Genomic DNA, 27818 nt, shown 5'->3' on the forward strand with positions numbered 1-27818 from the left:
CACAAACTCATGCCCAGTGCTCCCTACCCTACACTATAAAAATCATTATTCAGAATAGCAGTTTTCAATGACCCACTAAGGAAGATAATAACAATAAAATTCAAAACAGTAACAATTAATTGAATATTCAAAATCCAAGTACATTTTTTTAGTTTATTCAATTAAACATAATTGATGAACTTTGATCCAGTGATATCAACTTTTCAAAGTCTGATAGTCATTTAGCAAGAATATTAGATAAAACATTTAGTAACTAGGGTAGAGTACCTCGCTATTCTGTAAATTCTTAATGTGATGGATGGGCTTGATGAAGTGATACCAGTTTCCCAATGTCTGGTTTAAAGTCACTTAACATGAGTCTTAAATCACCACGTTTAGTAATCTGGAGTTGATTTCTTTGCTTGGAGAGAAGTAGGCAGACCACACTAAAACCACATTCCACCAAATATGATGTTGGAAATGCAGCCAGGAGCTTCTGAACCACTCTCCATAGTGCAGGATAGCGACCAGAAATTTCCTTCTGTAACCAAAACTCCTGGTACGATTTCTTAAACTTTGGCTTCAGCTCAATGTCATTTTGTAGCTCAATTTGCTCCTTTAAATGGGAAACACTTGCAGAGAGAGGGAGGGAAAAGAGAGCGAACGCCTCTGTTTTGCAGCCGGCGTGGCGGGGCACACCAAGCAGGGTATGTCTCTTCATTAGTGTTTTGGTGCTTTTGAAACATTTCAATTCACCATTAAAAGGATGTTTCTTAAATGGTATTAATACATGTGTGGATTCTTCCCCTATATGGCTTGGGACCAAACTACCTTCTGCCATAAAAAAGTCCCTGGGTTTTAAGACCTTCTGGAGAGGTGCTCCTCAGAAAAGACTACCTCGAGCGCCCCCTGCTGCTTAGTGCCCCCTGCTGCCCCCCTTGCCTCTTAACGCCCCCCTATGCAATCCCAGTACCGCCCACTTTGGGAACCACTGGACTAGAGCCTCTCTGATGAAAATGGGCTCTAGGCCATGAAACCTGATGCCATGCTAAGACTTTCAGATGCCAGGAGAAGACTCCTTTTTAGATTGCTGCTAATAAGACAGATAATGCCTTTCCCCAACTCGGAGTAAAAAAATGATCCAGAGGTGCCAGCACAACCAGGACTTCGGAGCCAGAGCCTATTTGCTTAGGAGGAGTGGATGCCGGCTCCCGTGTTTGCTCTGCTATCTTGCAACAACAAGGGTGAGGCGGTTGCACAGGAGGAAGAGAGTCCCGGCTCAGACAAAGCGTGCTCATGACACTCATCACCTGAACAATGCACCATAGCAGTGGGCTTTTTATCGGGGAGGTACTCAAGCCACAGTGGAGTCGGCGTGTGGGTTGACGGTCACAGTGACTTTAGGGCATATTCTACAGACAAAGGGCAGAGAAAGAAGGAACTGTTTGCCGCAAACAGATTAGAGATTCTAATCACAGCCTGCTCATTTATCAATGACAGACCTGGCTCCAGCGAGTGAAGAAAGTCGCCGGGTTTCAAGCTGTGCCGTTGGGGACGACTTCAGGGGTTAATAGATGTTGGGCACTTGCGGACGCTGTGTTAGCTGATCGGGTGCTTGCTTGCTTAGGACGAACGTGATGGATGCAGCATCCGTCTGAGCGGGAGTTTCATGCTAGTGCTGTGCCGAAACCTCACCTGCCCTGTCACAACCTCATTGCTTCCCTGCAAAAGAGGCCGCTGTTTTTCTGCCTCTTTGGCACAGATATTGGGAATTTTGGAGAAATCTCTCAGGGTGTAGGGCTTCAGTGCTTCCCTATCTGTAAGGAGGTGGCCTAGGGGTGTGTGTGCGCTCTTTCTTTTACCGTTCCCCCACCCGACTTCTATCCTTGCAGCCTCTGCAGCTGTTTGAGCTGCTTAGAAAGCACCCAAGAGGACTTAAGCAGGACTTACTTCCTTTAGACTTTCCAGTGCTGCTGCCTGCTGAAAACCTGAAAGCTGAGGCCTTCTTGTTGCGATTAAAAAGATTTTATTTATTTTTTACTAAACCAGCCCTTCTTGTTGCTGGTTTTATTATTGGCTTTTATTGTTTTAACTGCTGTTTTATTGTGTTGATGTTTTCATTGCTTTTAATATTTTAACTGTTTTTATGCATTTTATTGTTGTAAGATGCCACGAGAAGGCTTCTGCCCTGAAAGGCAGCCAAGAAAAGTTTTAAATAAATAAATAAATGCAGCCAAACAAAAGCAAAAGTGCCTCTCTCAGGAGCAAGTCCTGGCTAAGTCTTCTAGAATAGAATAAAACTTTATTGAATAAGTCTTCCGACCATTTCAAAAGATCACGTCATCATTAAAAACATACAGGCATTAATTAAAATTTACAATTTAAAACAATATACAGTTCCTATATGATATATTATTTTTAAGACTAACAGTTAATAAAAACCCTTTGCGATGCGAGATTTAATAAAATCTACTTCTAGGGCATTGGTCTTCAGCTGGTTCAGACCCAAGACCCACCCCAGACTCCCAACCTGCAATATGGGACCCTTGCTCAACATTTTTCCATGCCCAACATGATGGCAACAGCCATGCTGTGACCTATCTAGACTGATCTCGTGACCCACTTTTGGGTCACGACCCACCAGCTGTAAGGAGCTTTCTAAGGATACAATGGGGGGAAAGGTACAAAAAAAAGCACACACACACACACCTATAGTAAGGTAAGCCCCTACGTGGGGCTGCCTTTGAACACGGTTCGGAAGCGTCAGTTTGTGCAAAATGCAGCGGCCAGAGTGATAACAGGGACCAGAAGGTTCGAACATATAAGACCCACTCTGGCCCACAAATTGCATTGGCTGCCTGTATATTCCCAAGCCCGATTCAAGGTGCTGGTTTTAACCTATAAAGCCTCACATGGTTTGGGACCACAATACCAGATGGAATGCCTCTCCCAACATGAACCTACCTGTATACTGCGCTCAACATCCAAGGTCCTCCTCTGGATGCCTACTCCAAGGGACGCTCGGAGGATGGCAACAGGAGAGAGGGGCCTTTTCTCTGGTGGCCCAATTGTGGAACAATCTCTCTGACAAGGCCCGCCTGGCGCTGACATTGTTATCTTTTCGGCGCCAGTTCAAGAATTTTCTCTTCCCCCAGGCATTTAGCAATAATTAGCTTTGGGTTGTTTTCATATATTTTTGTGGTTTTAAATTGTATGTTTTTGTGATTTAAATTTTTTGTATATTTTTTTAAGTGTTTTTATCCTATGTAAACTGCCCAGAGAGCTTCGGCTATGGGGCTGTAATGCTAATAATAATTTGGCAATAATAATAATAATAATAATAATAATAATAATAATAATAATAATAATAATAAGTACTTATGCCCCATGCCCTGAGAAATGTCTCCAAAACTCTGACCCCTCTCCACAATTTTCAGGTACATTTCCTTGCCCCTCCCTCCCCCCAACAAATGATCAAAAATAAATAGATTGGTAAATTTAGCACAGTACTATTTCTTACAGCTCACAAATGGATCTTGATTGACCCAGTAACTTCTCCAGATCCAAATCTTTGATGCAGAATAACATCCAATCCTAAGCATGTTTATTTGGAAGTAAGTCTCATTGTGTGGACGAGGCTTACTTCCAAGCAAGTGCTTAGACAGGATGCTGCCTTATTGTTTGCAGTCAAAGATTTGAATCCAAAGAATCTGAGTTTGTAGCCATGGCAGGGAGTGGAGGTTATGTATTAGCTCCCCTAAACCCAAACTCTGGAAGACTCTTAAGGCTGAGCAAGGTATGCAAAGGCCTTATTCCTTATTTAGTCTTTTCAGGAAAGTCTTAGACCAGCCTTCCCTCACCTTGTGCCTTCCAGATGTTTTGGACTTCAACTCCCATCAGCCTCATCCAGCATGACCAATGGTCAGGAATTCTGAGAATAAAAGTCCCAAACACCTGGAAGGTACCAGTATGGGGAAATCTGGCTTAGAAAATTGTGAGTTAATTATAAGAGGGGAACAAACAGGTCTGAAGGAGTTGTTCTGCATTATGTTGCATGTTTTTCCTGTCGACTAATAGCCACTATTGATACTTGGAGGCTAATGCACGGAAGCACACCATGGGTGTCTGGCAGAGCACAGTTTGAAGATGAGGTAGTTCCCAGTTTCGGTCTTTGTTGGCTGCTCCTGCAGCTTTCTACATTTGCCCTCAGATGAGAGAGATCCTTTTTTAACAGGAACTGAAAGTAGCTCTAAAAACAATGGGACAGTCGCCCTTTATGTGAAAAGCAAACAATTGCCAAGGAAGTTGGGAGAGAAGAGGAAGTTGAGCAGACTTAGAAGTAACAAAAAAGCAGGCCAGGAAGTAACAAAAAGCTCTATGGAGCTTGGTATCCCTGCCCACAGGACCTGGGCCTCTGATAGACAGGTTCTTCTTCCTCTTGCTCCTCTTTCCCCTCAGCTCCCCCGCTCACAGCCCCGCTGAAGGTGTCTGCCGTCCCTTGCACTATTAATGGGCTTTTGCACCCCATGTCGTAGGTGATGCTGCTTGGAGATTCAGGCGTGGGGAAAACCTGCTTCCTCATCCAGTTCAAAGAAGGGGCCTTCCTCTCTGGGACCTTCATAGCCACCGTCGGCATAGACTTCCGGGTGAGACCGCTACAGCTGCCAACCCTGAAAGGGAGATGCTTTGGCTACAGCGTAGGGAACAACAGTCAGGCATCCTGCCGTGCCTCCGCTGTGACAGGCGCAATGCAGGCAAAGGGTTAAAAAAGGGCCAACCTAGACGTGAAGTTAAATGCATGCAAGGGTTTAACGTGCCTGATTTTTGTTCTTTAAATAGCAACCATGATTTGGGGAGTGTGTGGGGGGTGTGTGTGTGTGTGGCAATCAGGATCAGGACTGTAGCACGTGGCACGATCCCAACAAAGATCTCTCAGATGCACAAAGCTGCTATTCGTCCCACGTGGGAAGCTTCAGTTGGCACCAATAGAAGCCTTTCACCTGGGGCTTATGGCAGTTTGGGGATTTCATTATGACAGTGGCAGTGTCAATCCTGATTCCTCTCCGCTTCCCTTATGGCTGCTATTTAAAGAACAAAAACCAGGCATGCGAATGTTTAACATCACATCTTGTTTGGGCCTATGTGCCCCTGGCCGCAGGAACTTGTGAAAAGAGAAAAAGGGTGTAGATGATCAATTCTCCTGGTGTAAATAAGGATCCGTGTTGGTCCCAGCGTTTTTAAACAGACAGTCGGAAAGCACTGCCGCTGACATGGATGCTTGTGCCACGTTAGTCCCAGCAAATGGGAGATGGAAAATGTTATTGGGAGAAGTATTTATTTATTATTTGCATTTAGATTGTGTCTATAAAACAGGTTTTTGAATACAGTGCAAATCATGTGGATATGTGCAAGTTTTTGAGTTCCACAGAACTTTTCTGTGGACAGGCTGGAAAGGCAGGTCATGGTATTCCTGTATATATTCAGAGCACTTCAACGGTAATCCTATGGCCCATGGGAGGGCATCCAAGGAGCCATAGGATAGACTGGATGCCCCCCCCCCCCCCCAGGGCAGAGAGAAAGAGGTCCACTCCCAGAGGGAGAGAGCTGGCTTCCCAGCAAGCCACCACCCAACGGGCCAATCATTAACGCCACCGTGGAGCTGGCATAAATTAGTTCCTTCCCATTGTTTTCAATAGGAGGGAATCAATTCATAAAACACACACACACAGCTGAGGAGGGGTAAAAGGAGCAGACACATCACTCTTCCCTCGTTTTCCATCCTGCCAGCCTGAGCCCAGCTGAGCTTTGGATGTCTCAGAGGTGCCTTTCCCAACCTGGTGCCCTCCACGTGTTTTGGAGTACAGCCCCCCCCTTTCCTGAACATTGGCCATGCTGGCTGGGGCTGATGGGAGTAGAAGTCCAAAACATCTGGAGGGCACTAGGTTGGGAAAGGCTGTCTCAGAGGCTCCGATTTGGAGCTCTCCGGGATGACGGTTAGGATTGCGCTGCCCATTGTTTGAACCAGGCTTCTCTTCAAAAAAATGGGCAGAGCAATCCTAACCATTATCCTGGTTAGGATATCTTACTCGCTGTATAGTGACATTTCCATTCTGCCAGAGGAAGGGTTGCTGTGCAATTTCACAGGTTGGCTTCAGGCAGTAAAACTTAGGGGACCAAATTGTCATTTATTTAATTCTATTTTTACCCTGAGTGTATGTTTGTGTGAGAGAGAACCATTTGGATTTTCAGCCTCAGGTACTAAAATTCCTTGGGCTCTTTCTGTGTATGATTCGGAAAGCTACATCTCATTAAAGGACTGAATAGAACCAGGAAACAAAAGGTATATAAGAGGCAACAAAAAGGATCAGAGTTACAAAATGCGTTAAATACAAAGAAGGTCTACCCAAAAAATCAAGGTGGGTTAGAAGGAGAACTGCTTGTGAGATCTGATAGAGACATATATACACAAAATCATTAATGGCTTGGGAGAATTAACCAGAACTGTGGGTGCTATTGGCCTACTACTAGAGCTAGTGAGAACGCAATAAAGTTGTCATTGCTAAGTTTAAAACAATGTTTTACAGACAGCACTCATCAGTTGTTGGAATTCATTGCCACAAGACCACAAATATGTTCTTTAAAGGGTCTGCTCAAATCCACGGGGAAATAGAAGCCTTTATGGTTAATAAACATGGGATTCATTGAATTATTATGCTACAGTATTAGATTGCCATTAGATACAGTGCTGGGTTTGTCCAGGAATTTGACACAACAATTCTTTTCTTATGATCGTGTATTAGCTGTTTTTCAAAGTTGGAGGTCTAGTAACATGGACGTTTCCCTAGCACTTTATTAAGTCATGGGTCATGGCTGCCATGGGCTAGTTCTAGACAGTCCCCCCCCCCCGAGTGGTAGTCCCCTGGTGCCTTCCTGTTGTCCTATTCTACATATCCCCATTCCCTGATTTATGGGATTCCGTTCATAATTTATCCTGCCATACGCCATATTGACGAATGGCTCCTGAGCAATCAGGGCTCTATATGGCAACAGAAACCTATGCAAGCACCAGTTATATGGTTTAGCTAGATTGCATCAGGCTTCTTTCCATCCATTGGCATGGCATCGGAAACGGTCCATATACTCTGTCTGAATTAGTGCTTACATACGTCACTGCTGTAGCCTGGGATCCTAATTATATAGGAGCAGTTTTTCAGTACAGCCTTCCCTAACCTGCCTCTCTCCCACAGTTGTATTGGAATGACAGCTCTCATCATTCCCAGCCAATGGGCATGCTGGATGGAGTTGATGGGAGTTGTAGTCCAACACATCTAGAGAACTACGGGTTGGAGAAGGCTGAACTACCACATTTATTTTTTTTTATTTTTATTTATTTATCATACTTATACCCCGCTCCTCAGCCAAAAAAGGCTCTCGGAGCGGCTTACACTTAGGGAAAAAAAGACAGTCCCTGCCCTCAGGCTTACAGTCTAATAAAGACATGACACACAAGGAAAAGGAGTCAAGGAGGGAGGGAGGGAGGAGAGAGAAAGAAAGAGAGAGAGAGAGAGAGAGAGAGAGAGAGAGAGAGTCCAGCAGGAGCAGGCCCCGATGTTACTTCTGCCTGCTCCTGTCCCCTCGGTCCTTCTTCTTCCCCACAGGGCCAAGATGGCAGTTTGCCCTGTGGGGGGGGGGGGGGAGAGTCCAGCAGGAGCAGGCCCCGATGTTACTTCTGCCTGCTCCTGTCCCCTCGGTCCTTCTTCTTCCCCACAGGGCCATGATACTGTAAGAACAGGGCCATAAAGTTGTCACATTCCAAATGGGACAGCATTCCAGTGCCCCTCGTTGAACTGTAAGAGGGAAAAATCCCCTAGATGCAACTTCACCTGCCACTGCATTGCTATGATGGGAGAAGCTGTATTTCACCCCTTCCCCAGTCCTCACAACCTCATGCTGATGTTAAATTAGGGAGCAGTTAAACTTTTAAGAGATATACAATTATCTGAACTTTTTAAAAGTTACAGAGATTAACTAAATCCTTTAGCAAGCATATGCATATGATGTCTGGGGAGACAGTTTTGATTGCTCTCAGCCAGAGACTTCCTATTTGTATAAGTTCAGCACCTCTTCTGTATGTGAAGAGGTGGGTATTGAACTGAAATATGCTCATGACTTAGGCCGGATCTACACTACTGCTTTAAAGCGCTTTTTAACAGTTTTAACAACTGAATATGGAGTGTATCCTGGGCCCCAACAACTGTCAAAACTATTATAAAGTGCTTTAAAGCAGTAGTGTAGATCCTGCCTTAGTCATGCTGATGTTTCTCGTGCTCAGTTCTCTGGGATGGCTGCCAACTGTTTGGATTGTCATGACATTAACTGGATGGACAATCCAGCATTTGTGGGGTTGTTGAAACACACTACGAAGAACGAGACATTAGAGTCAATTGTAATATTGAGTGTTTGGCAATGTAAGGCAGAGAAAAGAACAATGATTTGGAAAGGTGTCTCTAGGCTTGTCCACATCCCAAACAATATTCAGGTTCTGATTCTGCTTAAGTGGGAGGGATTTTTCACACTAAATCATTTTAATAATGTTGGTAGCTGCTGGTTAGTTACACTATAAAGCACTATAAGAGCAGATAAGGCTGGGTCACATGCCATGCCAGTAAAGATGAACTCTTTGCCGCTAAGTGGAGATCAAAGGGTAATTTCAGATGTTCATTCAATAGGTCTACACTACTGCTTTATAGCGGTATTGAAGCGCACTGACAACTGTTGGGGCACGTTACACATTCCATATATTGCTTTCATCATGTCATTGGGTGGATTCCTGCACTGAGTGGGTGGTTGGACTCGATGGCCTTATAGGCCCCTTCCAACTCTACTATTCTATGATTCCCTGCTTTTTATTCCACATTATCCAAAATGCCAAAACAAATGTCATTGTGTGTCCTATGAGGTATAAATGCACAAGAGGGATATAGTGCTGCCATGTTGGGATCGTAATGATTTGACATAAAGCTGTAGATCTAACCCAGCCTCAGATTTTGGGTGTTCATACATGAAGCTTAAATCACCCTTGAGACTCTCTTGCAGTATTTAAGCTGTGATACTATGATGGTTAATGCAAAAGAGCCAACTGAGGAAAGGCATTTGTAATATGAACGTACCACCTGGCCAATGGAGAGCAGTAATTTCTACTTGCATTGCAAACCAACTGAAGCAGGAACCCCTTTTCAACCTCACGTATGAAAACACTGGCAGGCTGCAACATCTCACGCAAGAGTGAAGAATTCTCCATCCAGCCTGCCGATCCTTCATGCGGCCTGGTTTATGAATTTATTTTGAGGGAACTATGGAGAGTTGTTTGGCCAATAAGGATGGAAGTTGGAGGGCAACACAGTTTCAAGTGAAGCGCTATGACATATCATCTCTCTCTCTCTTTCCCCCTCTTTCTCTCTCTCACTTTTCAGCCAAAGATGCTACAGTTTGTCCCATGGAATTTTAAACATGGAGTTGTAAGACTGTTGCAACTCCCTCAAGCGATCTAAAGGGAAATCCAGAGATGAATTTCCAGTACCTGTTATCATTCTACTACATACGTTAGCATGGTTTATTTATTTTTTAATCTTTTTTTTTTAACAGAATAAAGTGGTGACAGTGGATGGTGTGAATGTGAAGCTGCAGGTAAGGCTGATGAACTTACGCTGAACTTGTATATCCCATGAATTCCTTCTAAACAGGGAGAGGGGCATGCTTTGTTACTCCCCCCTTACTGGCAGGGTATCCTGTGCCTTTAAGAGCTCCATATCAGGGGCTTCAACTGTTATGCTTCTGATCATCATGCAGATGTTAAGGGCACAGAAGAACCCAGCCGGAAATAAAAGATTGCAGATGACTCCAGAAGATGTCCTCCTGTCTGCTCCAACTTGACACACACCACTGGAGGCTGGTGGCACCAATGTTTCAGTCAGAACTCTAAAGGAGCTCTCCAAGGTGCTGAATCCAAGTCTCCAAATAGGTAGAGCACCTTGGATAGGTTCTGACTGAAACCCAGAGCAGATTCACATTGCCACTGACACCAGAGACACCAGCCTCCACTGATACACATCAAAGAAAAAGCAATATGCTACAGGTCAATCCCACATTGATCATGCATAAGCAGGGCTGACTGTGTTGGATACCTGCTGGGCCAATGATATTTGGGGGTGGGGGCACAAACAAAGCAGCATGTGATCTGAGAGGTGCATCCTAGGATCCCTTGCTAAGACACAGTAGATTTAATAGCATAGCCCAGGGGTGAAGAAGTCCTCATCCCCAAATGTTGTTGGACTGCAACTCTCAGCATGCCTCATCATTGGCTATGCTTGCTAGGGCTGATAAAAATTGCAGTCCACTAACATCTGGAGGTCCAACACCCCTGGCATACCCTGTATTGGCCCTGCTGTAATCCCTTCTGTCAGGATTGACCAGAGGGCATTGTCTTGAGGGGATGTGCTGTGCTGAATGAGCTCATCTAGCCTCCATAAAAAGCCCACGTAGTTGTGTCTTCTTCAACACATTCACTGGGCACCTGTGTATGTGAGCTTGTGTCAGTGCCTTATCCATGCCTGTAGATGCCACTAATTATTGCACCAATGGAATGGGATCCACTGGCTCTGCTGTCCATCACTGATGTCTAGAATATGTGTGGAAACAGTGGAAGGAGCATAATTCTGTAGTGAAATTGTGGTTCTGCATACATCTTGTTTCCTAGCAGAATCACTGGGAATCTGTCCACAGAGCCACTTTCAGGGTGCATCCCATGGTGACGGGTGGGTTCCATGGCAGGGGCAATACAGCCCCCTAACCCACCAAAGTTTCCCACCCTTGCTTTGTTGGGGATGCAGCATCCTCTAAAACAAGTTGAACATCATTAATTTGGGCAGAGAGATCATCCACTAACTCTGTCTTATCTGTCTTGAGCTTCAGTTTACTGACCTTCATCCAGTCCAGTACTTTGTCCAGGTGCTGATTTAGCACTCCCTGTCCTCACTGTATTAGATGGAAATGACAAGAAGAACTAGGTGTCACCTGCATCCAAATCTCTGGATGATCTCACTTGGGGATAAAATAGAACCCTTCGGGACCCCAAAATAGAAGTGCCATGCAGAAATCCCCCAGCACCACCTTCTGGAATTGGCCATCCGGATAGGAGTGGGGCCACTGAAAAGTGGCTCCCCAACCCCCAATTTGGACAGCCTCTCCAGAAGAAGACCATAGCTGATGAGACTGGAAGCTAGTGAGAGGTCCAAGAAAATCAACAGGGTACCACTCCATATCATTTCCCCAGCAAAGCTCATCCCACAGGGTGACCATGGCGGTTTCTTTCCCAAAACTAGGATGACCCCTGATGGAAATGGATCCAGGAAATCAGTTTCATCCAAGAATGGGCCTGCAAACACCTGCTCAAGCACCTTGCCCGGGAGGGGAATGTTAGCTACCAAGAGATGGTTGATCAAATTTTCTGTGCCTAAGACAAGTTTATAAATTGTCCTGTCCCCCTGAGGCTACAGGCCACTAGTATTTTACACTTATGTAGATTTTGAGGCTCACATTCATCTGCTTGAATGGACTTCAGTTCATGCCACTATATAGTACATTTTGACCCTGCTCTTGCAAAGAAGTTCAAACATGATAGGTCTATTAATGAGGAAAGCTATATATAGGCTTTTGTTTTGAGTGTGGTTTTTTCCTTACATTGGCACTTGCTTAGCTTCTGGGTTTCCCTATAGAATGATGAAAATCTTTCTCATGGTTTACTAACTTTGCCTTGCTGCAGATCTGGGACACTGCAGGCCAGGAGCGGTTCCGGAGTGTGACTCATGCTTACTATCGAGATGCACAGGGTAGGTCCTCCAGTTGGGTCCCTTCCTGTGTTCCAGGTTGGATCAGAGCCAGGATTCTCAGTGGAGCACATCTCATATTGCTAACATCCAGTAATAATGCGAACATGTCATATATCAGACTCTGTGGAATATATGCCTCATGATTTACATGCAGAGGGCCCCAGGTTTAATCCCAGGATCTTCAATCAAAAGGACCACAGTAAGCAAGGATCAGAATGTACCCCTATGAGAACTTCAACAAATCAGGATAGGTTATACTGGAGTAGATGGATCACTGGCAGGGCTGGCACTGCCATAGAGGCCAGTCAGGTGGCTGCCTAGAGCGCCAAGGTAAGGGGGGGCCGTCGAACGCTGCGCCCAGAAGTTGCCATCCCACTCCCAGAGCTGCTCTAGCCGAGCAAGGGCAGCTTCTGGGCACTCTGTTCCGAAGCTGCCCTTCCATCTCCCCACCCCAGCGTCCCTGGCTTGGCTTTGGCTAGGCGCCCACCCAGCCAAACCCAAGCCGGGACACTGGGGTGGGGTGGGGTGGGTGGGCGGACGGACGGACGGCTCCACGTTCTGGCGTCCGGCCACGCCGGACGTCAGAATGTGGAGCCGTCCGCCCGCCCCACCCCCACCCCAGCATCCCGCCCAGCCGAAACCAAGCCGGGACACTGGGGTGGGGGGTGGGGCGGACAGACGGTTCTACATTCTGACTTCCAGCACGCGGCGGATGTCAGAACATGGAGCTGTCCATCCGCCGCCCCCCGAACCCCAGCGTCCCGCCCAGCCAAAGCCATGCTGGGATGCACGTTCTGACTTCGGGCGAGGGAAAGGTAACGTGACCTCCATCCCCGCTTGTCTCCGCCTACTGGGGGCGGGGGGGCACACTGGGGTGGAGAGGTACGCTGGGGGGGGTGAAAGCAGCTCACCTTGCCTAGGGTGCAAAATAGCCTGGCACCAGCCCTGATCACTGGTGTGACTTAACATAAGCCCTGCTGGATCAGACCAAGGGTCCATCTAGTCCAGCATTCTGTTCCCACAGTGGCTGCACGGCTGCCCACAGGAAACCCATAAGCAGGACATGAGTGCAACAGCACCCTCTTGTCCATGTTCCCCAGCAACTGCTGTACATAGACATACTGCCTCTGGAGGTAGCATTTAGCCATCATGGGGCTGTCTTCATGGTGGTGCGTTGGTGCTGCCTCCCTCTTAAACCCCACACTTCTAGGGTGTTGTCTGATAATCCCGATGCCAAGGAGGGAGCGCGGGGTTTCTTGGTGGCAGCTGCCCCTCCCCTCTTCCTGCACTTTCTTTGAAGCAATGCCCCCACCCTTACCACCCACCCGACCCCGGAGAGGAAGATACTGAGCACCATGACGCAAAGGCTTCTGCCATTGCCACCAACTCCTCCACCCTCTGGAAAAGAGAAAGAAGGCAGAGAGGGAGGGAAGGAGGAAGGCTCTTTACTTTGCTGTTGCTCATTCAACGGCTCTCATGGCAGCCTCTCTTTCTGCTGCCCTCTTCCCGGTGGGAGGCGACCAATTGCCGGTCGCCTTCCAGCAAGAACTGCCTCCAGGTTGACTCCAGATTGGCTGCAGAGTGACGTTACATGGCGGAAGCACTGTATTGACATTGCTCCTATTATTATTATTATTATTATTATTATTATTATTATTATTATTATTATTATTATTTCTTACCCGCCTCTCCATTTTGATCGAGGCGGGGAACAACAGTAAACATAAAATACATAAAACTGAATTACGAACGTAATATACATTGTTAAAAAACATCCTAAAACATTCTAAAAACTAGAGGTGTGCACAGACCCCCCGCTCCGCCCCGCGGGCCGATCTGAAAATTTCAGATCGCTCCGCTCCGCGCCACTCCGCACCGCTCCGCCCATACTCCGCTCCTCTTCGCCGCGGAACTCTGGCTCCGAATCGGAGCTCCGCAGTGGAGGGGAGTGGCGCCAGGTAAGGCCAGGAGAGGAGGGCGGGAGGTTTACCGGGCCCTGCCGCCATCACCACCTGTGCGGTGACGGCGGCAGAGCCCGGTAAGGGACTAAGGGGGAGGGGGGCCTTACCTGCCTCCGTTGGCGGTCCGTCGGCGTCTTCAATTGAGCCCGCGGTTCAAGCGGCCCAGACTTCCTGGTTGAACCGCGGGTTCAATTGAAGACGCCGACGGACCGCCGACGGAGGCAGATAAGGGAGAGGAGGGCAGGGGGGGGTTACTGGGCAGGGCCTGGAAGACAGCAGCAGGGCCCGGTAAACCCCACTTACCTTTCCGGCGAAGCTCCGGATCGAGGCGAAGGATCCGCCTTCACCTCGATCCTCTTCGCCACGCTCCTCCAGCCCCCCAATCCTCTTCGCCTCCGCCTTAAGGGCAGGCGAAGCCCCCCACTCCGCTTCTAATTCGCCGGTCCGATTAGAAGTGGAGCACATCCCTACTAAAAACATCTTAAAATTCCACTGGATAGGCCTGCCAGAAGAGATCAGTCTTGATAGCTTTCTTGAATGCTAGTAGACTGCTAAGTTGACGAGTCTCCTCCTGCAGGCCATTCCATAGTCTGGGAGCAGCAGAAGAGAAGGTGTTCTGGGTAATACCTGTCAGCCTAACTTTGACTGACTGAAGTAGATTCTTCCCAGAGGACCTGAGTATGTGGGGCAGATTGTACGGGAGAAGGCAATCCCGTAGGTAGCCTGGACTCAAACTGTGTAGGGCTTTAAAGGTGATAATTAACCAGCACTTTATACTTCACTTAGAAACTAATTGCAGCCAGTGAAGAGATTTTAAAACTGGTGTAATGTGGTCACCCCTAGGTGTACTGGTGACCAGCCTGGCTGCCATATTTCCCTTTGAAAAAGTCAGTCTAAATCCCTGACTTTTTCAAATCGGAACATCACAGGGAAGCTGCGTGGTGGCTGCAAAGCTGCACTTGCGTCATCTAACCGATCCGGCGCAGATCCACAGTGACTGCAGGGCTTTCCCTGTGTATAGACAGCCCCCAAGACTAATAGCCATGGATAGCTTTATCCTCCATGAATTTGTCCAATCCCCTTTCAAATCCATCTAAAGTGGTGGCCATGACTGCATGTTGTAGAAGTGAATCCCATAGAAATGAATCCCATAGTTTTAACTATGTGCTGTGTGAAGAATTAATCCCACCCCCCACCCCCCTGTCCTGAATCAGATAAAGCTTCATGAGATGAACCCAGATTCTGGTATTATGCAAAATGGAGGGGGGGGGAACACTTCCCTATCCACTTTCTCCACACCATCCATAATTTTGCACACCTCTGTCATGTCTCTGCTATCATGATTTAGTAAAAGAGAGCTTCACATTTTCTTAATGGTTTGGTAAGTTTAGGGATCCCCCTCACGGCATTTCTCTTTTTGTCTTCCAGCACTCCTCCTCCTTTACGATATAACCAGCAGAATGTCCTTCGACAATATTCGGGTGGGTATTTAACGCCTGCAGTCTGACCATGTGATTCTGCACAGAAGCAAAATGAACACCCAGCCCTTGCTTACTCCCACTGGGCTGGATCCAAGGGACAAAGATAGGAGCTTAAGGTTGCCATCTGGCCAGGGGGAGTGGGGGGGTCCCCCCACCCAAGCTGTTTCTGCATCTAACCATGGCTTGATGAGCAGAAATCTGCAGATGCTTTTCCCATCAAGAAAAGAAACAGGCTCATCTACACCTGAAGCTGCTGATAAACGCAGAGCCACAGGGGACACCTGAAAATCTGGCATGCCTATATGAACTCGAAACGGGGAGTGGTGTTGGGGGCGGGGGAGGAATATTTTCAGTAAGAGTGACTACTGCTAACTCTAATATGCAACACCAACAGTGTGCATGGCACATCACAAAGTATAAGAGGACAAGTCCCTGCCCCAAGGACCTTACAGTCTGAAAATTGACATAAAGGGCGATAAAGAAAATAGCGAAGGGGGAAAGAGGCAGGGTAAACCAGGGAAGAAAAGGCATTTATTTCAGCCACACATACTTATTAGGCTTCGCTGCAATGAGGCGTGGGGCTAGGAGGCGCTTAATCCAAGCTTGGTTTTGTAATATGAGATGGTTCAGTATAGCATTGACTTCACTGCCTCATGCCACCACCCACGTAACTCCATGCCTGATGTTTTGTGTTTTCCCCAGCTCTCAATATTACATAGAATTTGCTATTTGACCCTACACTAAATCGTCTCTCTCTTCTCCCCCTTTTCTCTCCCCCGGCCCCCTCTTGCAGGCCTGGCTCACAGAGGTCCATGAATATGCCCAAAGGGATGTGGTCATTATGCTGCTAGGCAATAAGGTGTGTTTTATTTCCTGACAAGTGATGCAGATCTGTGCTGCTTTGCAAACACGTTCCCTCTTTCTTGACTCTGACTGACTCCTCACGTGAGAATGATGTTACTGTTGCGTGCTTTGCACAATTCTCTGGTATGATCAGCACATAAGGGAAATTCTTGATGCTGCCTTTGCTTTTGAGAACTCCCTCCAAGGAAAGTGTAGAGGCTCCTTGGTTCCGCATACAATATTATGGTCTTTCAGTCTCCATTGCTCGCTTTGCATGTGCTAAACAGTTTTAATGGCTTAGGCATGATTGGATTATTTTGGTACAATCTGGCCAGGGAATACAAACAAAAAATCCTGTAGCATCTTAAAGATTAACAAACGTATTGTGGCAAAAAGCTTTTATGAACTAGATCAGATGCATGAAGCGGTATGTCAAGTTTGCACAGGAACCCAAAAATGTTTGTAAGCACTGGGACCAAAAGGCCATGAAATGCAAATACTATCATGTTTCTCTGCAGAACCAAATGTATATAACATAAGAAATATGCGAGATGGCTCAGGATTCTGTTTTGAATAAGGATTTAGATGGCTCCAGGGATAGTTTTTACATGGAACCAAGACAGAACCGCTAACCTCTGGGTTGCTGCTGCGAGGTCAAGTTGATATTTGGTTTATTTATTTTAAGGAGACCTAGCTGGATGATGATGATGATGATGATTATGATGATTTTCTTTTTTTATGGAATTTTAATGTAATCTTATTTTATTTTATGTTTATTTTATTTTATTGTGCTCAGCTTTGATGCTAGTAAGTGGTCAGTTTTTGCTTTGAATATAATTAAATGATGTCACATGAACAAGCAATTGTCACCTTTCTTTTCCCTCTTGAAAGAGATAACCACTCTATTTGTGTGACACGGGCCTTTGATAGGATAACCTCCCTTGTGGACTGTGGGAATGCTGTGGATGTATCTTGACTTCAGCAAATATATATCTTGACTTATATCTTGACTTCAGCAAAGCTTTTGACAAAGTACCACATGACATTCTGATTAACAAACTAGCTAAAAGTGGGCTAGATGGAACAACTATTAGGTGGATCCACAGTTGGCTACAGAATCGGACTCAAAGAGTACTTATCAATGGAACCTTCTCAAACTGGGGAGAGGCAACAAGTGGGGTGACACAGGGCTCAGTCCTGGACCCAGTGCTCTTCAACATTTTTATTAATGATTTGGACGAGGAGGTGCAGGGAACGCTGATCAAATTTGCAGATGACACAAAATTGGATGGGATAGCTAATACCCTGGAAGACAGAAACAAACTTCAAAGTGATCTTGATAGGCTGGAGTGCTGGGCTGAAAACAACAGAATGAAATTTAATAGGGATAAATGCCAAGTTCTACATTTAGGGAATAGAAACCAAATGCACAGTTACAAGATGGGGGACACTTGGCTCAGCAATACTACAAACGAGAAAGATCTTGGAATTGTTGTAGATCACAAGCTGAATATGAGCCAACAGTGCGATATGGCTGCAAGAAAGGCAAATGCTATTTTGGGCTGCATTAATAGAAGTATAGCTTCCAAATCACGTGAGGTACTGGTTCCTCTCTATTCGGCCCTGGTTAGGCCTCATCTAGAGTATTGTGTCCAGTTCTGGGCTCCACAATTCAAGAAGGACGCAGACAAGCTGGAGCGTGTTCAGAAGAGGGCAACCAGGATGATCAGAGGTCTAGAAACAAAGCCCTATGAAGAGAGACTGAAAGAACTGGGTATGTTTAGCCTGGAGAAGAGAAGATTGAGGGGAGACATGACAGCACTCTTCAAATACTTAAAAGGTTGTCACACAGAGGAGGGTCAGGGTCTCTTCTCGATCCTCCCAGAGTGCAGGTCACGGAATAACAGGCTCAAGTTAAAGGAAGCCAGATTCCGGCTGGACATCAGGAAAATGTTAGGAAAATGCTCTTCCTAACAGTTAGAGCAGTGCGACGGTGGAATCAGTTACCTAGGGAAGTTGTGGGCTCTCCCACACTAGAGGCATTCAAGAGGCAGCTGGACAACCATCTGTCAGGGATGCTTTAGGGTGGATTCCTACATTGAGCAGGGGGTTGGACTCGATGGCCTTGTAGGCCCCTTCCAACTCTGCTATTCTATGATTCTATAATTACCCCATTCCATGAGACACATTCAAAGGCCACTTTATTCATCATATTTATACAGAATTTAAATATGCTAAAACCAACAAAACATAAAACGTATTAGTTTCAGAAAAACTAAGCCAACATGAATGTCAACTGGTAATGATACTTCCTTGCACTGATGCCGTTGCACTGGCTGGGTGGGTTTTCTCCCATCTTAAGCACAGATCTCCAAACTCTTGTTGTTGGCACGTTGTCCCTCCAGCTTCTTCTGGAACACCCTAGTCCCATGGTCTGTGCTGCTGTTAAAACAAGCACAGAATGACTGTAGGCCAGATTGAAGAATCACTCCAGGAACAATAAAGCTAGTTTGGATGAATTGGCCTTAAAAGGGTCTTTGCAAAACATCATGTGAAAACCACCCATGAATTCATGAGATAAAATGGATTAGATGGAATCGCAACTGACAGGTGGAAATTTGCAGATATTTTAGTGGAAGGTTGGACTGAAGGCAGAGTGTGTGGAACGCTGTCTTTAGGATGAGGTTAGTGCATGCAACCAGATGTAGAGAGCGAAGAGAGACTGGAAATGTGTTTGTGAAAAAATGGAACAAGTGTGTTACTTATTGGAAACTTAGATGTGGGTCAGGATGTTTCTTTAGGTAGGCTACATTTCTGATTATTCTGTAAAATAATATATAACGAACATGAGTGTATTATTGTTTGCATGTTATGTTATATTAAGGAGACCATGCTATTGGACCCTTGCTGACCAAGACTGGCCAACTGGCCAGCAGAGGGCACTCACGGCCTGAGGTTTCATCCAATGACCCCAAGTAGATTATTGTATACGTTATTTCTGAAATACACTGGGAACCTCAGGAAGTCTAAAGATCTGTGGAAAGGCAGTGCCTGAATATGTGGACCTGTCTTAAGAACAGCAACACAGGAGGTTTCTGTGTCATGTGTGCCATCTTGCTGAGATGATCAAGAATTCAAAAGCATTTGTTTTTTCACAAATACACCTTGGAACCACACCTGTAGCTTCCAAAATTGATATAAGATGAATTGGCCCTCAGTTCAGTCTCTGTGTTAATGTAATGGATTTTTTCCCTTTCCCCTTTTTATCTGTTGCAGTTTTTTTTTAACATGTTTTTAATTTCACTGTAGGTTTAATTCTATTTTAACTCTTGTAAATTTATATGTATATGTTTTAATTGTACATGTTTTAATGTTGTAAACATTAAACAGTACTGGGAAAAAGGTGAGATGCTGTAGTAGTAGTAGTAGTAGTAGTAGTAGTAGTAGTAGTAGTAGCAATCATCATCATCATCTGCTGCTGCTGCTGCTGCTAGGGCCAGTATCAGGCTGGCCTTGTCAGGTGGGATTCTCAGATGTTACCATTTTGGCAGAGGAGCTACTTACTGATGCAGCCTCCCCCAACCTGGTCTCCTCCAGATGTGTTGGCCAATGGCCATGCAGCCAAAGCATGCATAGATGTTGTCATCAACATATCTGAAGGGCATCAGGTTGGAGGAATGACTTCTTCCTTTGCTGCAGGAATGTCTGGAAGCTGGAAGTGGGCAGTCAGGTCCCATGACATGGTTTCTTTCCAGGTCTCCCGTGTGCCCCTTCCACCTTACTTAGTCCCAGCTGGACAGTAGGAATCTGTGTGATTGTCCCTGCTCAGATAGCTCCAGCATCTAGACTGCACTTCAGTCATGTGGGAAGGAGCCACTGGGAAGCAGCTCCTGGGCTGCTGTGGTATGGTGTGAAGAAGTTCTCATTTTGCAGCCGCAGAGCTGGAGGCAACTCTAGAATCAGAGAGCACCATTCTGTTTGGTCTCGTGTCCTGATTTATTTTTACTGGAGACCTTAGAGCCAAGACCAGCTCAAATGAAGAGGTGGCTGTGATCAGGCAGCTCTAAAATAGCTGTGTGAAACTGATAGATAGAGATAGAGATAGAGATAGATAGAAGTTGTTGTTGTTACATCAGGATGCCAAGCTGGATACTTCCAGCAAAAGATCCCCAGGAGGAGCCCCTGCCAAGAATAACCCGTTGCCCCATCAGGGACTCTTCATTTTTATCTTTTGTCCCCACAGATGGAAATACATCAGATAACCACACTGTGCTATGTGAACATGCCCTGCCTCAGTATATTATATTTAATTTCCTCCCTTTTCGTCCGCAGGCTGACATGAGCAGTGAGAGAGTGATAAGAACAGAAGATGGGGAATCGCTAGCCAGGGTGAGTGACCTCATACAAGCACTCTTGTGCCTCACAATCCAAAGTGGGCAGCATGCTGGGCCACCTTCTTAAGGGGACAGCTCAACAAAATGTGTTCTCCCTCCCCCCTCCCCTTTAAGATGGCGGTTCACATTTGTTAGGCTCTGCGCTATTGCCAGCACAAGAACTCAGAAAGGATTCACAGGGTTTGATGGCAAGACCTAGCTGCTATTTGTGCTGTATTTTCTCTTCAGGAATATGGAGTTCCTTTCATGGAGACCAGTGCCAAGACTGGTATGAACGTGGAACTGGCCTTTCTGGCCATTGCAAAGTAAGTAACGGACTGTTGTCATTTTGTCCCTGCCTCCCAGGAATTACGATGGCATCTGCAGCATGAAGTGATGCTGGACCAGACTGCTGTCCCCTTACCAGCTCTCCCACTATGAGAACATGCTGGCCAACTGGGTTGATGTAGCATCAGTTTCTTTGACTGTCTTAAAGAGTATCCAAGTGACGTGGCCATTGCATGGCCACGGACTTCCCTAAAGGACATGCAACTGGCCAGCGTGTGTGAGGCCAAATAAGATTCAAACTCACAACCTTCAGAAATGTAGCCCATTTTCACAAGAGTTCATAATCATTTAACTATCCTACCCCCAAAAGTGGTCTCACATTTTGATCATTTTAGCTGCCCTTCTCTATACCTTCTCGAGGTCCATGATAACATTTCTGAAATGGAGCAACCAGAATGATACGCCGCATTCTCAATGTGGCCATGTCATCGATTTTATATAACAGTATCATATTTGCAGTTTTGTTATTGGTCCCTCTCCTAAAATCTCTGAACACAGAATTTGCTTTCCCTCTACCCACTGTCATAAATCACAGAGTTGATGTTTTCAGTGACATTTCCTCTGTGTGCCCCCCACCTCACCCCATGCTTGTTTCTTGGGTAGCCATAGATAATTCTATCTCTGTCAAATCTCAGTCTGTTGCCCAGTTCCATGATTTGGAAAGAACTTTTCAGAGCTCCTCCTAATCTTCAATTTGTGGTATAACATTCAAGAGATGATGTAGAACAGGAGTGTTGAACCTCAAGCCAGGGGGTCAAATCTGTCCCACCCTGGAGGAGCCACTCTGGCCCTCCAGAGTTCCCCAGAAGCCCACGCCCCTTTCCCTGACTCCACCTTCTTTCCTCTAACCACCAATAGTTTAGTGGGTCTCTTGGCATTTGTGCAGTTCCCCTCCTCATTCTAAAATCCTAAGGTTGGTTATTGGCAGTAAGAGCCTTAAGCTAAAATATGCTGGCCCTTTTGGTATTTTGGGCCTGCCCCTTTGCTATTGTCCCTGCCCCTTTTGGTTTCAGCCCCCACCCACCTCTGGAATGTGGACCCCAAGAGCTGTTTGAACTGGAATTTATCCCTTTCCGGTTGAAACAGCTTCGACACCCCACCCCACCCCCGGTGTAGAAGGTGGCTTTCAGGGTCCTAGCAGAGAGGGTGCGGTCATTACCATTCCTTGGGTGGAGCTTAAGCACCCATGGCATGCCTGCTTTGGACCCTGCAGGATGGCTGAGCTGAAATGTGCTTCCAGTTGTGCTTTTCTGTGGGAACTAGAAAGGGACCCTTCTCCCGAAATCACACTTTAGCGGCATTTCCACCCTTCTGCTTTCAGGGAGCTCAAACAGCGAGCCATCCTGCAGCCAGAGGAGCCCCGGTTCCAAATCCATGACTATATAGAGTCACAGAAGAAGAGGACCAGCTGCTGCGCCTTCCTTTGAGAGAGGAGAATGCAAGGCAGCCTGGACGACCAAGAGCCAAGAAAAGTGGCCAAGCAGCAGACTGGCATATTGGAAACGCAGGGAGGGAGCTGGGGAGGGGGTTTGATTTTTTGCAGGGCTGGGGGGAGAGGCCCTCTCCAAAGACAATACCTTTTAGAATATTGTCATAGGTTATAAATAAGAAATAAGTCATGCCTGTCGTTGGTGTGCATGCACGTGTGTGTTGGGGGGCATACGTGAAGAGAAAGGTGTGTGTGTGTGTGTGTGTGTGTGTGTGTGTGTGTGTGTAGAGAGAGAGAGAGAGAGAGAGAGAGAGAGAGAGAGAGAGAGAGAGAGAGATATTACTACAAAGGCCAATACACTCAAGTTCAGTTTCAACCAGCCTATGCTTAAAATAGAGGTGGTCAGGGTCAGTAGGATTACCCAGGCCTAGCTTCTGTGGAGTTAGGAAGGATGGGACTGACCCTACCAGAGCCAATCAGATTCCCTCTGGTGACCACTCTCCTGTGCCACCTACATGGGTTGAGTCTGCCTGGAATAGCGGTAGAACCCCCACTGTCCAAGGCCAAGGGCCTGGACTATGCTGAGCTGCCAACGCAGGACCTACGCAGAAGCAGCTCTCCTTTGGCAAAGTACATAGGAACACTGTGTAGGAGGTCTGTCCAGGCTAAAGGGTTAATTTAATAGTAGTAACATGACTGGGGGTGGGGAGCAGACACAATAACCTTTTTGCTTGCCCTGAAAGGTGATGCTTTGTGTGATAAAATGAAAATCAGCAAGAATATTCAGTAAAGAAAAGGGAGATTGATTTCCTTTTGACCTCTGGCCTTTTCCTGCTTCCCACACCCAAGGATCCTGTAGTCAGGGCGGCCTTCCTTCTCCTCCCTTCCTCCCTTTGCCCCAAGGAAAGGACTAGGAGATCCAAGTATTATTCCTAGTGCCTGTTACGTCAGGAGAATGCTGCTGACTGTAGTTAGTTTTGGAGAGAGATCACTGTATATATATTTTTTTCTCACTATAAACAAAGAAAATTTCTTAGAATGTTGACTCTTCTTTTCATTGATGTCAAACCAAGACCTTCTGGGAAGGGAAAGCCCAACATGCCAGAAGAAGCCCAAGGGGCTGGGAAGAGAAGTTCACAGGGGTTACTCCATCCCTCCAGGAAGCATTTGCACCTTCTATTCAGATGCACGGTGGGCGTTTCTGGGTTTGTCCGCTTGAGAAAAGGGTGGAGCACCGTAAAGTGTTTGCCCCTTCCTGGACCTCTTCCATCTCTTTCTTAGAAACACGGTTGGGGCTCCTGGAGAAGAAGCAAGCTCCCTACACAAGTTAATACCATCCAAGCAGCATGGGTGAAAAATAAACCCAGGGCCATTCACGTTTGGACTGGTGCGAAACCTGTCCCCATCACCATCTTTTACAAACACCTCCCATTCCATGAGGGCTACATACAGGGATGATGTCACAGGTCCTTACCGGAGTGCTCTGGCCATGTTTGGAGGAATCATGCCACATCTAGTTTCCTATAACGGGACTCCTCCTATGTCTTTATTCCAGCAGTGCCCAAGAGAAGTAGCCAATCCATTCAAAGCAATAGATATAATCCGGAGATAACTGTGCACATTTTCAGCCTGATCCTATGTGTACTTCGTTTGAAGTATATGCCACTGAATCAATGGAATATATTCCCATGTAAGCAGACTGCAGCTTTAATGGCTTTCGATAGGATTCAAGCATGTTTAGCTAGCCCTGGGTGGCATCCAGTAACACTTTTGCCACTTACTATGCAATGCAGGTTAGAGTGTCTTTTTGGTACCTAAATCACCCTTCTATTTCCTTGCTTTGGCTTCCAGGAAATACATGGCTAGTGGGTTGCATTTAGACTGGCATGTCACAACTTGTACAGGCCCCCGAGTGCATACAAAATACACCGTCTTGCAATGCACACATCACAAGAGAAAGCTGTTTGCCACTGTATCTCCATGTTGTAAACAATATCAGGTGGTGACCCTTAGTTGGATGAAGGATCTCCCATATCAAGGCTCTCCCTTTTTAATGTCCACATTCAGAAAGTGGAGGTCATTCTTACTGATCACCTCAAAGGCACATCCCATTTCGGTCAACTTCTGTACAACATGGGTTGCCAAGTCATGTGGATTGGACCACACACGAATTCTCCATGGCCAGCCATGCTGGTTACATACTGTCAGAGTAGAATGGCCATGCGTCTTACTTTACAGAGGACAGTCCTCTATTTGAAGGCACCCTCTGTTTGACGGGCAGTCCAGTCCAGTTTAAAGAAAAAGAAAGGAGAGCAGAGGGGGGCTGTGAGGTTGCCCGATAACAGTTAGTACTTGGACAGTGGACTGAGCGGGCGCACAGGTCACATCTGATCACAGCATTCCTCACTAGGGTGAGATGTGTTGCATTTCTGTTTAAATCATAGTAATGATTTCTAAATCTACATCCATATATAGTGACATATGCAAATATTATGCAAATCTTTTACTCTTTTTTGGCAATGCATAAGTGGCCACCCTGCATTGTGGGCAATGGAGGTTGCATATCAGACGCCCCAGTTGGTGCCTGCATATTCAAAACAGCAGCTGCACGCACTGCGGCTAATCATGGGTTAATTAACCCATGATAACCCAATGCATCATGTGAACCAGGTAATTCTTTCCCCGTAATACCAACATGCTACTGCCAGGACTTTGAGGAGCAAGGCACCCTCAGTAATGCCCCCTTAACCTGGAAATAGTGGGGCATGCAAACTGGGCATTCTTTCCCACTGCCTCTGACCCCTTCTTGGGTACTCCACACAAAGTGGGAGTGGTGGTGCTGTTGGGCCAAGGAGCCCTTTGAGCTCTGGCAAATCCCTAATCTTGCTACCTTTCGGAGCCCCAATTCAGCCTTAAGGGCTGGGGATGGTAAAATGGACTTTGCACTGAAATATTTCAATGTAGTAAATGCTGTAAATATGTCAAGGAAAAAGCACAAGGAAGCCATTGGAAGGAGGAGAGCATTCGTATTGTCTGCTTTAGGGCTGCTCAAGCATTACGTTGTTCCAAACCAGAGATTCATCTTTGTTTGTAACGTGCGCAAGACACTATGAGTGCCTTTTTAGCTGTGTATGTTGAGCGGTAGCCCCCTAACCGTTGTATACCAGGCCTGTGCAACTTTTGATCTACCAAATGCAGCCATATGTTGTGGCCTGCCTGGAGCTAGACAAGGCAAGCAACAAAACCAGAGGTTTATCAAACCCTTGGTAGTCTGTAGTTTGCTCAATCTGTCACAAGAAGTGGTACGAATCTGCTGCAATTATGTACACACCGTCGAAAAGTCACCTCCGTTGCAATGCACGTTATAACAGAAACCTTGCTTCCAATGCATACAACAGTCTCTGGTTTGTATAAAAAAATATAACATGAGTAGTGGCCCTTAGTCTGCTGCAGATTATTAGCTCTATCCTGCTTCCAGTCACATCCCTTTAGTAATTTGGAAAGGGGCGGTAACCTGCACCCCATGGATCATGATAATAGGCCTTCCCTTTCTTAAAAGGGTAGGTTCAAATTCACAGGACTTCTCAGGATATTATCTAGCTCAGAGGTGGACAGACTTGAGGCGTGCTCTGAATAGGGCAAGCATGTTCACACACCCATTCCTGAACAGCAGTAGAAAATAGTATGATTTATAGGAAGGTATTTTTAAACGGAACACCCCTCCCTGTTTCAGTTCAGTCCTACGTTATTATACATTGCTTCACAACTTTCATTTTACAACTGACTGGGGAAGTAAGGCCTACAGCGCAATCCTAAGCAAGTTCAGTAAGAAGTCACTCTTGAGTTCAATAGGCCATACTCCCAAGTAATTGTGCATAGCATTACAGCTTAAATAAAGGACTACGAGATTCTCAGACCAATCCTATGCCTGGTTACTTGCAGATAGTTCCCAGAGTAACTGTGCGGGATTGCAATTTGTGATTTACTAAATTTAAGCCAACGTCTCAGCAAAACGCTTTCCAGGTTCATTTCTGCTTTCACTATTGTTGACAGCAAAATGTTCATGGTTGCATTACATCAGGGCATCAGATCTTTGTTAGCAATCAAAACTACACGACTTCCCACATTATTAGCTAACAATAAACAGCCAGAAAATTGTGTTTTCGCTGAAGAATTCTTTGCTTAGAGTCCCAGAATGTCATAACTAGTTCTTGAGTTAATTAAATCGCTCGCTGACTGTGGTATCAGACCAGCTTTTCCAGCCTGTTTGTGAAACTTACTGTGCTGCAGCTATATTTGCACCCAGAATATTTCCTGTTCTTGAGCACTCACTTTGACATATGGTGACACTTTTTGTCTTGGCTGCTATTTATGGATTTCTGGTTGCAAGTTTACAGAATTAAACCTCCGTTTGTTGGAGAGCAAATGTGTTCGTCTGATTCTTCAAAGGAACAACTTCCAGCTTGGATCTTTACTTTGCAATCCTGGCGGTTAACAGCAACAATCCAAGGTGTGTTTACTCAGCAGTGTCCTATGGAATTCCGTGGGACTTACTCCCCAAGAAGTACGCATAAGTGGGATCTGAAGCAAAAGGTTGCAGCGTATCCTCACTTTCTAATAGCAGCGCTCCGATTCAGGATACCAAGCAGTCTTCCAGGATACTGCAGTCCCCCTCACTTTTCTGTGTGGTCCCCACCCCCAACTGACAGTCAACCTTATGTGGGTACTAAGCATCCTAAATTCTCATGGGGGGGGGGGTTATCCCCTTAATTTAAAAAATAAAAATAAAGCCAATGTTTTGTAATTCTGCAAATCTCTGGGTTCAATACCTCTCTCTTGTTTCTCAGTTGCTCCATTTTGGCAGTAATCATGTTGACACTCCTCTCCTGAGTTCATTATTAGGAGTAATAGGATTGCAGTGTAACACCACAATTCTATGCACGCAGGGGAATAGGTCCCATCGAATTCCGTGGGGCTTGCTTCCAAGCAACATGCATAGGATCGAGTTACATATCCCAGTCCATCAAACTCTTTGGGACCTACTTCCGAGTAAACATGCATAGCATTGCAGTGATAAGAGAGAGCCTTTTCCCCACTGGAATTTGCATTGCCACGCTCAGTGGGTGTGGGAGAATCTGGGTGCACAATGCATCCTCTAAGACTTTGAGTCTAAGTAAAGAGCACCCAAAGTTCCACTCTTTGTTTCATAGTCCAAAGGTGATAAAGGGAAAAGTAAACATGATCTGTTAATTTAAAACCCTCCTCCTCCTGCTGTTCTCATATTGCAGACTCCAACATTCTCCAAATACCTTTGTCATCCCACCACTGGAATTGCTGCTGTTGCTGCCAGGCTGATGCTTAGGGTGGCAGCAGGAAGAGATGTTGACTGCAGTTCTTAGAAAATGTGTTGCTGTTATACAGCTGAAACACATCTTTCTTAACCTTATCAGTTATTGAACGATACCTGTTCAGGTAGCAGGATGGAAAGGGCACAGGTTCTGATGATTGCTAGTTCT

The 27818-nt window shown here is 46.0% G+C and overlaps 1 protein-coding gene across 3 annotated transcripts in view; it reads left to right on the plus strand.

Annotated features, from left to right (window-relative positions):
- The window catches only part of RAB37 (RAB37, member RAS oncogene family), a 90464-nt gene extending 67895 nt beyond the window's left edge, over nucleotides 1-22569 (plus strand). For 2 of the 3 annotated variants that reach the window (XM_063120244.1, XM_063120246.1), the window contains 8 exons: nucleotides 4515-4625; nucleotides 9625-9666; nucleotides 11801-11867; nucleotides 15257-15309; nucleotides 16103-16168; nucleotides 20485-20541; nucleotides 20775-20851; nucleotides 22195-22569. In XM_063120244.1, coding sequence (XP_062976314.1) covers nucleotides 4515-4625; nucleotides 9625-9666; nucleotides 11801-11867; nucleotides 15257-15309; nucleotides 16103-16168; nucleotides 20485-20541; nucleotides 20775-20851; nucleotides 22195-22300 — 579 coding nt within the window. In that variant the 3' untranslated portion in view covers nucleotides 22301-22569. The remainder of the gene's footprint in view (nucleotides 1-4514; nucleotides 4626-9624; nucleotides 9667-11800; nucleotides 11868-15256; nucleotides 15310-16102; nucleotides 16169-20484; nucleotides 20542-20774; nucleotides 20852-22194) is intronic. The other variant, XM_063120245.1, reaches the window with a different exon arrangement.
- Nucleotides 22570-27818: the final 5249 nt, after the last annotated feature.

Source organism: Elgaria multicarinata, chromosome 3 (genome assembly GCF_023053635.1).
Source record: "Elgaria multicarinata webbii isolate HBS135686 ecotype San Diego chromosome 3, rElgMul1.1.pri, whole genome shotgun sequence".
NCBI lineage: Eukaryota > Metazoa > Chordata > Lepidosauria > Squamata > Anguidae > Elgaria > Elgaria multicarinata.